General features: G+C 42.6%; 1 protein-coding gene across 7 annotated transcripts in view; it reads right to left on the minus strand.

The window, feature by feature from the left end:
- DENND5B (DENN domain containing 5B) overlaps positions 1-12,291 on the minus strand; it is a 207,342-nt gene that overhangs the window by 41,296 nt on the left and 153,755 nt on the right. For all 7 annotated transcript variants that reach the window (XM_074006551.1, XM_065523983.1, XM_045364979.2 and 4 more), the window contains 4 exons: positions 12,130-12,223; positions 5,437-5,568; positions 3,682-3,834; positions 2,740-2,818 (listed from right to left, as the gene is read on the minus strand). In XM_074006551.1, the coding sequence (XP_073862652.1) occupies positions 2,740-2,818; positions 3,682-3,834; positions 5,437-5,568; positions 12,130-12,223 (458 nt within the window). The remainder of the gene's footprint in view (positions 1-2,739; positions 2,819-3,681; positions 3,835-5,436; positions 5,569-12,129; positions 12,224-12,291) is intronic.

Consider the following 12,291-nt stretch of genomic DNA (forward strand, 5'->3'; position numbering starts at 1 on the left):
AAATTAGGGTGAACAAAAGGGTCTTCAGGCTGGGCGCAGTGGCTCACGCCTGTAATCCCAACACTGTGGGAGGCCGAGGCAGGTGGATCACGAGGGCAGGAGATCGAGACCATCCTGGCTAACACAGTGAAACCCCGTCTCTACTAAAAATACAAAAAATTAGCTGGATGAGGTGGCAGGCGCCTGTAGTCCCAGCTACTCAGAAGGCTGAGGCAGGAGAAGGGTGTAAACCCAGCAGGCAGAGCTTGCAGTGAGCTGAGATTGCGCCACTGCACTACAGCCTGGGCGACAGAGCGAGACTCCGTCTCAAAAAACAAACAAACAACAACAAAAAAAAACGGGTCTTTAAGGCCAGGCATGGTGGCTCACACCTGTTATCCCAGCATGTTGGGATGCCAAGGCAGATGGATCACTTGAGGTCGGAAGTTCGAGACCAGCCTGACCAACATGGAGAAACCCTGTCTCTACTAAAAATACAAAATTAGCTGAGCATGGTGGTGCACGTCTGTAATCCCAGCTACTCAGGAGGCTGAGGCAGGAGAATGGCTTGAGCCCAGGAGGCAGAGGTTGCAGTGAGCCGAGATTGTGCCACTGTACTCCAGCCTGGGTGACAGGAGCAAAATTCCATTTAAAAAAAAAAAAGGTTTAGTTTAAATCATATTTGTAATGCACTCTTTTTTTTTTTTTTCCTGAGATGGAGTCTTGCTCTTGTTGCTCAGGCTGGAGTGCAACAGCACAATCTCAGCTCACTGCAACCTCCGCCTCCCAGGTTTAAGCGATTCTCCTGCCTCAGCCACCTGAGTAGCTGGGATTACAGGTGCCCGCCACCACGCCTGGCTAATTTTTGTATTTTTAGTAGAGATGGGGTGTCACCATGTTGGCCAGGCTGGTCTTGAACTCCTGACCTTGTGATCCGCCCGCCTTGACATCCTAAAGTGCTGGGATGGTAGGTGTGAGCCACTGCACCTGGTCAATGCACCTTTTTTTTTGAGATGGAGTCTCGCTTTGTCACCTAGGCTGGAGTGCAGTGGCACGATCTCGGCTCACTGCAACCTCCGCCTCCCAGGTTCAAATGATTCTCCTGCCTCAGCCTCCTGAGTAGCTGGAATTACAGGCACACACCACCATGCCCCGCTAATTTTTGTATTTTTAGTAGAGATGGGGTTTCACCATGTTGGTCAGGCTGGTCTCGAACTCCTGACCTCATGATCTGCCAACCTCGGCCTCCCAAGTACTGGGATTACAGGCATAAACCACCATGCCCGGCCCCTGCACTCTTTCTTAAACTGTGTTAGGCTTATGACTTGTTGTTGTTGTTGTTGTTGTTTTGAGATAAAGTCTAGCTCTGTCACCTAGGCTGGAGTGCAGTGGCACGATCTCAGCTCACTGCAACCTCCACCCTCCCGGGTTCAAGCGATTCTCCTGCCTCAACCTCCCGAGAAGCTGGGACTATAGGCATCCGCCACCACCTGGGCGAGGTGGCTCATGAGTGTAATCCCAGCACTTTGGGAAGCTGAGTAGGGCTGATCACTTGAGATCAGGAGTTTGAGACCAGCCTGGCCAACATGGCGAAACCCCGTCCTTACTAAAAATACAAAAATTAGCCGGGTGTGGTGGTGGGCACCTATAATCCCAGGTAGTTGGTAGACTGAGGCAGGAGAATTGCTTGAACTTGGGAGGCAGAGGTTTCAGTGAGCTGAGATCACATCACTGTACTCCAACCTGGGTGACAAGAAGATACTCCATCTAAAACATTTCTGAATATCCAAAGTAATCCATACTTTATGAAAAGGTTCCAAAATGGCTGATTCAGTATAAAGCATTTTATCTCAATTAGCTTACCACAGTTACTTCTACTTTTTTGTGAAATAGATGGTTATTTTATATAAAGAAAAGCATGTGTTGTTGTGAAAAATACACAGTAGGTAAGAACACTTAGCTTAAGAAACCCTACATAATTCTAATTAGCTAAAAAATTATGACACTTCTAACATATTTTCTATAAATTGAAGAAGAGATTCAACTCCTGAAATTTTTCGAGACATATGTACATATTTTTTCCCTGAAAGATCACTAATGATGGTTATAAAACTTTTTATTTTTGAGATGGAGTCTTGCTCTGTTGCCCAGGCTGCAGTGCAGTGGCACCTTCTTGGCTCACTGCAACCTTTGCCTCCTGGGTTCAAGCGATCCTCCTGCCTCAGCCTTCCGAGTAGCTGGGACTACAGGCACCCACCACCACACCCAGCTAATTTTTGTATTTTAGTAGAGATGGGGTTTCACCATGTTGGCCAGGCTGGTCTTGAACACCCAACCTCAGGTGATCCGCCCATCTTGGCCTCCCAAAGTGGTGGGATTACAGGTGTGAGCCGCCGTGCCTGGCATAAAACTTTTAAGAAAAAAACTATTCTGATGCTACTGAGAGTAATGTATCCTTGCATGGCCATTTACAATTCATTGGGGGTTTTCACATGATACCCTGCTTGATCAGCATGACCATTCCAGCCTAGGTAATCTCATTTTCCCTGTTTTATAGATGATGAAGCAGGACTTCAGAAAGGGCAAATAACTTTTTCCAGGTCTCACAGTTAGTCAGTAATACTGCTCCTTCTACTTTATCCCATTATTGGCAAAATGAGTAAATTTTAGCTTGAGAGAGAAAGAGAGCAAGACAAGGCCATATAGTATTGAGTCTTCTCAGAGTCCAATGCTGCTAGTTCTTTACCAATGATGTCATACCTGGTGATTCTGCAAGGTGCTCTTGTTTCTCTTCTCTGTCCTGAAATTGAATTAAATGTGACCACAAAGCCGACTTCCCCTGGAAGCACAAGGTGTGTAAAAATTTCATAAGAAATAATTCATCATAAAATAATTTCTCATCCAAATCATTCATATTCCAATAGCCATTTAGAAGTTTGGTGACCCAAGCTTATTCATTCCTAGCTGTATGACATTCTGAGCATCTTCTGCATGTATCATAAAGGTCATCCTTTGCCTCACTGAGAAGACTGGCAAGAGCCTGGGGAAAGGAAGCAGCTAAGCAAAGGGCCAGCATGGCAGGCAGAAGATTTCTGATGTCTGCTAGGTTGTTACTTAGTTGTATATAATTAGGGCTGTCTACACTGGGTACATCAGTAACCATGGGATTAAAATGCTCTAGCAGCACAGAATGTACTTGTGTACATCTATATGTAAAATATGTTTGGATATATGGAGTGGCAATAAGACAAAAAAATAGAGGTGAGAGGAGAAAGAGAAAAAGGGAAGAAGAAAGAAACACGCACGCATCAGAAAAAAATCAGAAAGGGAGACTAGAGAGACGAAAGCAAAGAGACCATTTGAATTTTTTCACCCTGAATTATTAGATCTAACTTAAAATGGCAAGGAACTGTTAATTCTGGACAGTGACAAAGACAAACATTTAATGGAACTTACTAGGGATACAGCCTCTGCAATGTTGTGCTATTTCATCCTTTCCTGCTTAGCAGTAAAGATCCCCAAACCACCTCCTGCTCATGGGTTATATTTTCTTGTTCTGAAATTAAAATGTCTGTGGCATTTTTCTAGTCCCCTTGTGACAAAAGAGCCTATTTGTTTTTTAATGACATATTTTTCTCCTTGTTACATTTCTTCACAGGGCTCTTAACTGGCCATGTCACCAGGACCTCCTAAAACTGTTACCTGCTTGACCTGCAAGCCATGGCTCCATATCCTCTCCAGCAGGTCACAGAGGCTGGCGATCAAGGTGTTCTCCTCCAGGCCGGTGATGTTTGCTTCTCCATGGCCAAGTTCCACTGCTTCGTGTCCCATCTTCTCCACCAACATGCGCTTTGTCTAAGAATATCACGTGTAGTCATAAGGCACCCCAGTAGTGAAACCAAAAACCAACAAGTCAATTACTGAAGTAGGAGACTTGGTTTCCCTTCATTATACCTCTGTTTGCAGATTTGTAATCACCTTGGGAAAAATCTCTTAATCTTGGTGGTCAACTAATTGGAGTAATATAATTTATATGTTACTATTTTGTCAGAAAAAATGGAGTGTAACTAAAGAGAAAATAAGATAATATTTGTAAGCATCCCCATGTTGAAAAGATGCTTATGTACAACAATTGTCAAATTATTAACTTCTGTGATATTGGGGAATTACAGCAGACCTAGAAAATGTACTGTCAGGGTTGGGTATGGTGGCTCACACCTGTAATCCCGGCACATTGGGAGGTCGAGGCAAGTGGATCACCTGAGGTCAGGAGTTCGAGACCAGCCTGGCCAACATGGTGAAACCCTGTCTCTACTAAAAATACAAAAGTTAGCCGGGTAGTAGTGCCACACTCCTGTAATCCCAGTTATTTGGGAAGCTGAGGCAGAAGAATCGCTTGAACCCAAGAGGTAGAGGTTGCAGTGAGCTGAGATTGTGCCACTGTGCCAGCCTGCTGGGTGACAGAGCGAGACTCTGTCTCAAAAAACAAAAAACAATAAAAAAAGAAAATGTACCGTCAGAATATGGAACCCCATCCTGCCACCACAACTTGCCCTATCACTGCCCCAGCATCTTAGCATACTAAAGATTCTTGCACTCAGTTTGATTGCACTTAAGTAAAAACCAGAATACAAATGGGCAGCTCTAAATTTTTTGAGAACTCTAATTTGTGAATGAACCAGGACTTTCCTTCTCTTTTCCTTTTTTATCCTTTCTTTGTTCATCAAGCATACACCAAAAAATGCAAAGAAAATGGAAATCAGTTTCATGTAAGTTAATTTGCATCAGTCTTAGTAGCTTTTATAAAATGTAAAATGAGAGAGAATCTAGCTCTTTTAGGCAAGAACTTTAATTCACCACCATATTCTGATGCTGAAAATAGTGCATTTATTGAATATGCAGAGAAGGTACTCAAGAAATGACTGTCAAATAAATAAATAAAATTATTAGCTAAAATGATGTTTTTAAGTTTTGTCAATTTGTACTGCTACCTCCAAAAAACACAAGTTTCTGAGAGGAGAATGCTGTGCAATATACACAAACCTACAACACAGCCAAGGTATTTTTCCTTATGGGGATGAAAACCATGTATAGGCACAAATAAGGCTGTACACAGCTGCACACACAGACACAAGTGTTGCCTTTCACATAAGATGACAACATTCCTGACACAAATTATGAGTGGCTTAAGACATCCGTTCATGTTGGTGAGGAGGACAGCAATGTCTGAAAAGGGGAGAAAAATGATACAAGGCTCTCATGTCATTGATTCTGTGGGCAATGAAGAACCCATGGAGGTTCAATACCCCAGTAAAGAGTACATGAGGTCAATGCCACAATAAGAGTTTTCTTCTAGCAAAATTACATGCTTAAATGGGGGTTAACTCAGTTCATCTTAGCCTCACACATGGTGTAAACATGAATGCACACTGTCTGGCATCAGTGAATAATACATACCTTCATTCTACATTCTTTTAATAAGCCTTCTACGAATTTACAGTTGGTCTGTGCAATCACTGCAGGAGAGAGGTCTGACAGTTTGGGTTGCCTCAGGTTTTTTCCTAAACTTCGTGCCTCTTGCATATATTTCTAAAAATTAAGGAGTATTTTTAATGCATAAACATTAGCTATTCTTCTAATCTTCTTAACCTTATACAAACAAGTGCAGAGACAAATGAAATGCAAAAAAGTCTGTAAGTGTATGCGCATAACAACAATTAATGTTTTAGTGCACCAAAAGACAGAGGACACTCATATGCCACCCCACAACAACTGTTAACTCCTGTGAGAAGTAAAGTGACAGAAATCCCATCAAATTAAAACTTATTCAAAGTGAGATGACATTTCATTTTGTTTAGTCTTTTCACTGGGAATACAAAAGGTTGTGATTAGTCAGGATTGTGGTTGGGACAAAAAAATTTAGGTGTTTAGATTACAAATCCAAGGTTTTGCAGGAGCCCAGTGGTTCTCAGATCACCGATTTCCTCCACTCCTTTCCCCATACAGCAAGACTTAACATACCTCTAGCCTTTGGGCAGTGCGCTCCAATCTAACCCTTTGCTCTATGATCAAGTCACAACAGTAAAATCAGGAACTGTAGAATCTGGTTGTAACTAATTTTATGACTCAGGCATATCAACTAATGTTTGTGCACCTCAGCTTGTTAAATGGGCATAAAACATGCCCCCCTACCTTCCCAAAAGGCTATAAGATCACTCTGAAAAGCACGATGTGCTCCAAGCGAAGGTGGCCTCTTTCTGTGATGTTTTTGCTAAAGCCCTTCCTTGCCTTGTTCTATAATCAAGAGAAAGTGAATTACAGTTACTTTTGGGGTTTTTGGTAACTCTAAGGTATCACAGAAACTTAACCAAATGCTCTTGAGCTTTGGTTAGTGAATTTCTATTAAAAAGAAAATCACTACATGTGATTAGTGCAAGACACGTGCTCTCTCTCTCCTTTCTATGCTGTCTATAAAGGTTCATCCAGGGGCTGGGCGGTGGCTCCCGTCTGTAATCCCAGCACTTTGGGAGGCCGAGATGGGTGGATCACCAGAGGTCAGGAGTGTGAGACCAGCCTGGTCAACATGGTGAAACCCCGTCTCTACTAAAAATACAAAAATTAGCCAGGTGTGGTAGTGGATGCCTGTAATCCACCTACTCGGGATTATAGGCTACTCCCCAGCTACTCGGGAGGCTGAGGCAGAACAATCACTGAAACCTGGGAGGCGGAGACTGCAGTGAGTGCAGATGGCGTCACTGCACTCCAGCCTGGGCAACTGAGCGAGACTCCATCTCAAAAAACCAAAAAAAACAAAACAAACAAACAAACAAAAAACCCATCTGGATACCTTGTGTTTACATCAGGATCACAGGGCAGAATTTTCCAAAAAGTCCAAGTGTCTTAGGACCATATCTAGAAAATAACTGCTCTACAATACATAATAAAAGAAGCAGTTTATTGGCTGGTAGTTGGGGGCAGCAGGGAGACTGAGACGGCAAGCCAGCACATCCTCCCACAGGCACATATGTGAAATCTATCCTTACTATCTTCAGAGGAGAGCTTGATATTATAAAAGAAGATGTGTAAAATCCTTTGCATTCTTTAAAAAAGAGAGTTTGTACATTTAATATATTTCTCATTTGGAAGAAAACTAATCTGCTAAGTCTGGTACAAATTAAAAAAAATCCCACTGATTAGGGATTCAACTAATCAGTTTACCTGCTACCTCCCAATCCTTGTGATGAAAGGCAAAATTAACAAAATAATGTTTTTTCCAGTCCAATCACTTTTACAGTTGTCTCTGATTCTCAATTTTCCCTTATTTCTTTGACCGTCTTAAAAATGTTTGAAGCAGAGGCCAGGCGTGGTGGCTCACACCTGTAATCCCAGCACTTTGGGAGGCCGAGACGGACGGATCACAAGGTCAGGAGTTCGAGACCAGCCTGGCCAACATGGTGAAACCCCGTCTCTACTAAAAATACAAAAATGTGACAGGCGCCTGTAATCCCAGCTACTTGGGAGGCTAAGGCAGGAGAACTGCTTGATCCCGGGAGGCAGAGGTTGCAGTGAGCCAAGATCGTGCCATCGCACTCCAGACTAGGTGACAAGAGTAAGACTCCATCTCAAAAAAAAAATGTTTGCAGCAGAAAGAAGTATAAATAAATGTTATGGGAACTGCAGAGTTTATTTTTATTTTATTTTTTGGGATGGAATCTCGCTCTGTCGCCCAGGCTGAAGTGCAGTGGTGCGATCTCAGCTAACTACTACCTCTGCCTCCCAGGTACAAGTAATTCTCCTGCCTCGGCCTCTTGAGTAGCTGGGATTACAGGCACGTTCCACCATGCCCGGCTAATTTTTTTTTTTTTTTTTTTTGAGACGGAGTCTTGCTCTATCACCCAGGCTGGAGTGCAGTGGCGTGATCTCGGCTTACTGCAACCTCCGCCTCCCAGGTTCAAGTGATTCTCCTGCCTTAGTCTCCTGAGTAGCTGGGATTATAGATGCACATCACCATGCCTGGCTAATTTTTATATTTTCAGTAGAGACAGGGTTTCACCATGTTGGTCAGGTTGATCTCGAACTCCTGACCTTGTGATCCACCCACCTCGGCTTCCCAAAGTGCTGGGATTACAGGCGTGAGCCACCACGCCCGGCCATAATTTTGTATTTTTTAGTAGAGACAGGGTTTCACTATGTTGGTCAGGCTGGTCTTGAACTCCTGACCTCGTGATCTGCCTGCCTTGGCCTCCCGAAGTGCTGGGATTACAGGCGTGAGCCACTGTGCCTGGAGAGTTTGATTTTTAAAATCTATCAACCATTACCAGCAGAGAAGTCAAATGTAACAAGGTCTATAGAAATGGTCTGAAGGTTAGTTTTATTTATTTATTTTTTTCTTGAGATGAAGTCTCGCTCTGTTGCCCAGGCTGGAGGGCAATGGCTCAGTCTTGGCTCACTGCAAACTCCGCCTCCTGGGTTCAAGCAATTCTCTTGCCTCAGCCTCTCAAGTAGCTGGGATTACAGGTGCTGGCCACCACACCTGGCTAATTTTTGTGTTTTTAGTAGAGATGGGGTTTCGCCATGTTGGCCAGGACGGTCTCGAATTCCTGACCTCAAGTGATCCACTCACCTCGGCTTCCCAAAGTGCTGGGATTACAGGCATGAGCCACCATGCCCTGCCTGTTTTTTGTTTGTTTGTTTTTTAAAGACAGAGTCTTGCTCTGTCGTCCACGATGGAGTGCAGTGGTACAATCTTGGCTCACTGTAACCTCCGCCTCCTGGGTTCAAGCGATTCTCCTGCCTCAGCCTCTCAAGTAGCTGGCATTATAGGCACGCACTACAATACCTGGCTAATTTTTATATTTTTAGTAGAGATGGGGTTTCACCATGTTGGCCAGGCTGGTCTTGAACTCCTGATCTCAAATAATCTCCCTGCCTCGGCCTCCCAAACTGTTGGGATTATAGGTGTGAGCCACCGCCCAGCCTGAATCCTTTTTTTGTTTGGTTTTTGCTTTTTTGAGACAGAGTCTTGGTCTGTTGCCCAGGCTGGAGTGCAGTGGCGTGATCTTAGCTCGCTGCAGCCTCCATCTCCAAGGTGCAAGCAATTTTCCTGCCTCAGCCTCCTGAGTAGCTGGGACTACAGGCACATGCCACCACGTCCAGCTAATTTTTGTATTTTTAGTAGAGTCAGGGTTTCACCATGTTGGCCAAGCTGGTCTCGAACTCCTGTCCTCAAGTGATCCGCCCACCTCATCCTCCCAAAGTGCTGGGATTAAAAGTGTAAGTCACTGCGCCTGTCCCCTGAATACTTTTTAAAGTCAATTATTGGATTAAAAATTAACCACTGTCAGCTGGTTGAGGTTGCTCATGCCTATAATCCCAGCACTTTGGGAGGCCGAGGTGGGAGGATCACGAGGCCAAGAGATAGAGACCACCCTGGCCAACATGGTGAAACCCCATCTCTACTAAAAATACAAAAAAAAAAAAAAAAAAAAAAATTAGCTGGGCGTAGTGGTGCGTGCCTGTAGTCCTAGCTACCTGGAAGGCCTAGGCAGGACGATGGGGAGGTGGAGGTTACAGTGAGCCGAGATCATGCCACTGCACTCCAGCCTGGTGACAGAGGGAGACTCTGTCTCAAAAACAAACAAAAATTAAGCACTGTTTAAAGTTTATGTCCTGTTTTACATAAATGAAAACAAGCTAGATTGTGCCTGTCCTATGAGTGACCAACTTACTGAGCCCCCAGTACATATGGGGCAGGTACAGTTATTAGCCAACAGTGGATTCCATAGGGCCATGTGCAAAGTCTCCTTCTGGGCATCTCTGCTGGAGACACAGAACTAGCAACATTCCATGGACATGCACAGAAAGGATACAGGGGGCGGCAAAAGGCCTCTCTTCACAGCAAGAAGGGAGGCTGCCTCTGCAAGTTGCAAAAACAGAGCAACTGCCTTTAAAATAAACAAGTGATGATAAAAATATCATCTGAAGGAAAAAACATATTTCAAGATGAAAAATACAGAACAGAGAGACACTTTTCACAAGAAATGCTTTTATAATACAGTCTAGAAGTAACCCCAGATTTCTTCTGAGATTACTATTGCGTTCTTCTTTATTTCTGCTTAAGAACAAATGAAACAAACCACTAGGAACTACCTATGAAAATATATCCTGTTATTCAATAAAAAACACTGAACGAACTGCTCTTTAATACAGGCTCTCCCAGAATTTTCTAATAAACACCCTAGCCCTTTACCTGGTGTTCAACTTGTGAAGAGAAGACCATTGTACAATAGATTTAAGCTAGTATGACATAATGGGCAGAAAATATAAGCAAGATTTCTAAGTGACTTGTTGCCTCAAGTGAACAGCAGTTAGTGAAAGCCGGCATGCAGGGTAAATGGAAAGAATATTGGCCTAGAAGTCAGGAGTCCTGGGCTATAGGCCCAGCTCTGTCTTTGTGTGCTTTTAACTCTGGGCAAATCTCTTGGACTTCAATTTAATCATGTCAAATTGGACAAGATGACCTTAAAGATTCCTCTTGGCACTGAGATTCTATGTTGATGACTGAACTTTCTGACCACATAAAATACAGACTAGGAAGGGGAAATTAAAATTCTGTGGAGATAAAACCTGGCAAAAGAAAGGCTATTTGAAATTGAATCACATCTGTACTTCTGGAAAACGCTTAAATAAAGGGGAGTTTGTATATTTAATACATTTCCCCCTTTGAAGTAAGGCAATCTGCTATCTAGCACAAAAAAAATCCCACTGATTAGAGACCTGAATGATTAGTTTTACATGTCAGCAGCATAGAATTACTCATATCAGCACACACAAAAACAGAGAGGGAGTAAACATAACAAGAAACAGAGAGCAAAATGGGGAGTGTGAGTTCACATCGCAAGGTCATGTGAGGCATTCTAGAGCTATGTGCACTCACACATGTGTAACATTCAAGTAACACCAAAGACAAGATTGAGGGAACATCTGGTAAAGCACTTTCAAGCAAAGAACATACCAGGCAGCACTCAGAGAAGGATTTTTTAGGAAGTCGTGCAGGAGGAGGTGGACCCTGATCCCACTCCCAGAATGCCATGGAGTTCTGACAGACCAAAAGTTCCCCGGAAGGCTAAGAGGATGGAGAAGTGCCAATGACAGAAAAGCAAAAAAGAAAAGGATAGGGAGAAAGAGACAAGCAGAACAAGCATGCATATGATAAAATCACAGCAAAAGAGAGGGAAGGGAAGAAAATACAGTAGCCAAAAAAAAAAAAAAAAAAAAAAAGCACTACACAGGTGATGTTTCAGTTCTTAATAAAATGTTTAAAATCATACATGTACGAACACAACAAAAACAAAAGATGTTTGGGGTTATGTTTTCTGCTTTATTTTTACAAATTTGATTCTAGAAAACAGTTAACAGGTCTTCTGACTGGATTTCTCTTTTGATCATAAGAAACAAAACAATCAGTCTGGGCATGGTAGCTCATACCCGTAATCCCAATACTTTGGGAGGCTGAGGCAGGAGCACTGCTTGAGCCTGGGCAACACAGCAAGGCACTATATATATGTATACTGGCATATACATATAGTGGCAGATTTCACACAGAAAAAAATCAAAACTTACTTGTAATTATTCAAATGGATAATTATGGTCTTATTTTCAAACAGTACAAATAAAGTGTAAGGATCTTAATTTAAAAACAGTTTTCAAACACTTTCAAAAATATAAAGTAGATTTAAAGATTCAAGAAAAAAAAATGGTGCCAGCAAGCCAAGAACAAAGCATAGGCAAGTACATCACACTACTTATTACAATTATGCTTGAAATTTAGAAATGTCTAGGCTTCTCATGTAGACAATTTTTCTCCCAATATGAGACATAGTAACTGAAAATTTATCCTAAACTTGATCTTTACTTGATGTAATACACAGAAAGTCTTGTTTTAGAGCCTTATTATAGATGTCTTAAAATTACAAAAATGGAAAAAAGGGTGTTTTCTGCTATATGCCCATACAAAAGGATTAATATTTTAAACTAAACAGTTCTTTTTTTTAAAGAACATTAAGAATCTACACAATGACATCTGCTAGAAGGAATAAGCCTAGTTCATGGCACTTGCTGTGAGGCACCCCAGGAAAGTAGATCACATACCTCCCTCAAGTCGTTGTCCAGCCCAACATGATCAGAATGCTGGCGAAGGCGTTCTTTCCTGCGCTGTGCAGTGGCACTCCGACTTACCCAGCGACTGAAACAACCAAATTATTTAAAAACGTGTTCCTTATATTTAAAATAGAATTAACCATTCAATACAAA

Source organism: Macaca fascicularis, chromosome 11 (genome assembly GCF_037993035.2).
Source record: "Macaca fascicularis isolate 582-1 chromosome 11, T2T-MFA8v1.1".
NCBI lineage: Eukaryota > Metazoa > Chordata > Mammalia > Primates > Cercopithecidae > Macaca > Macaca fascicularis.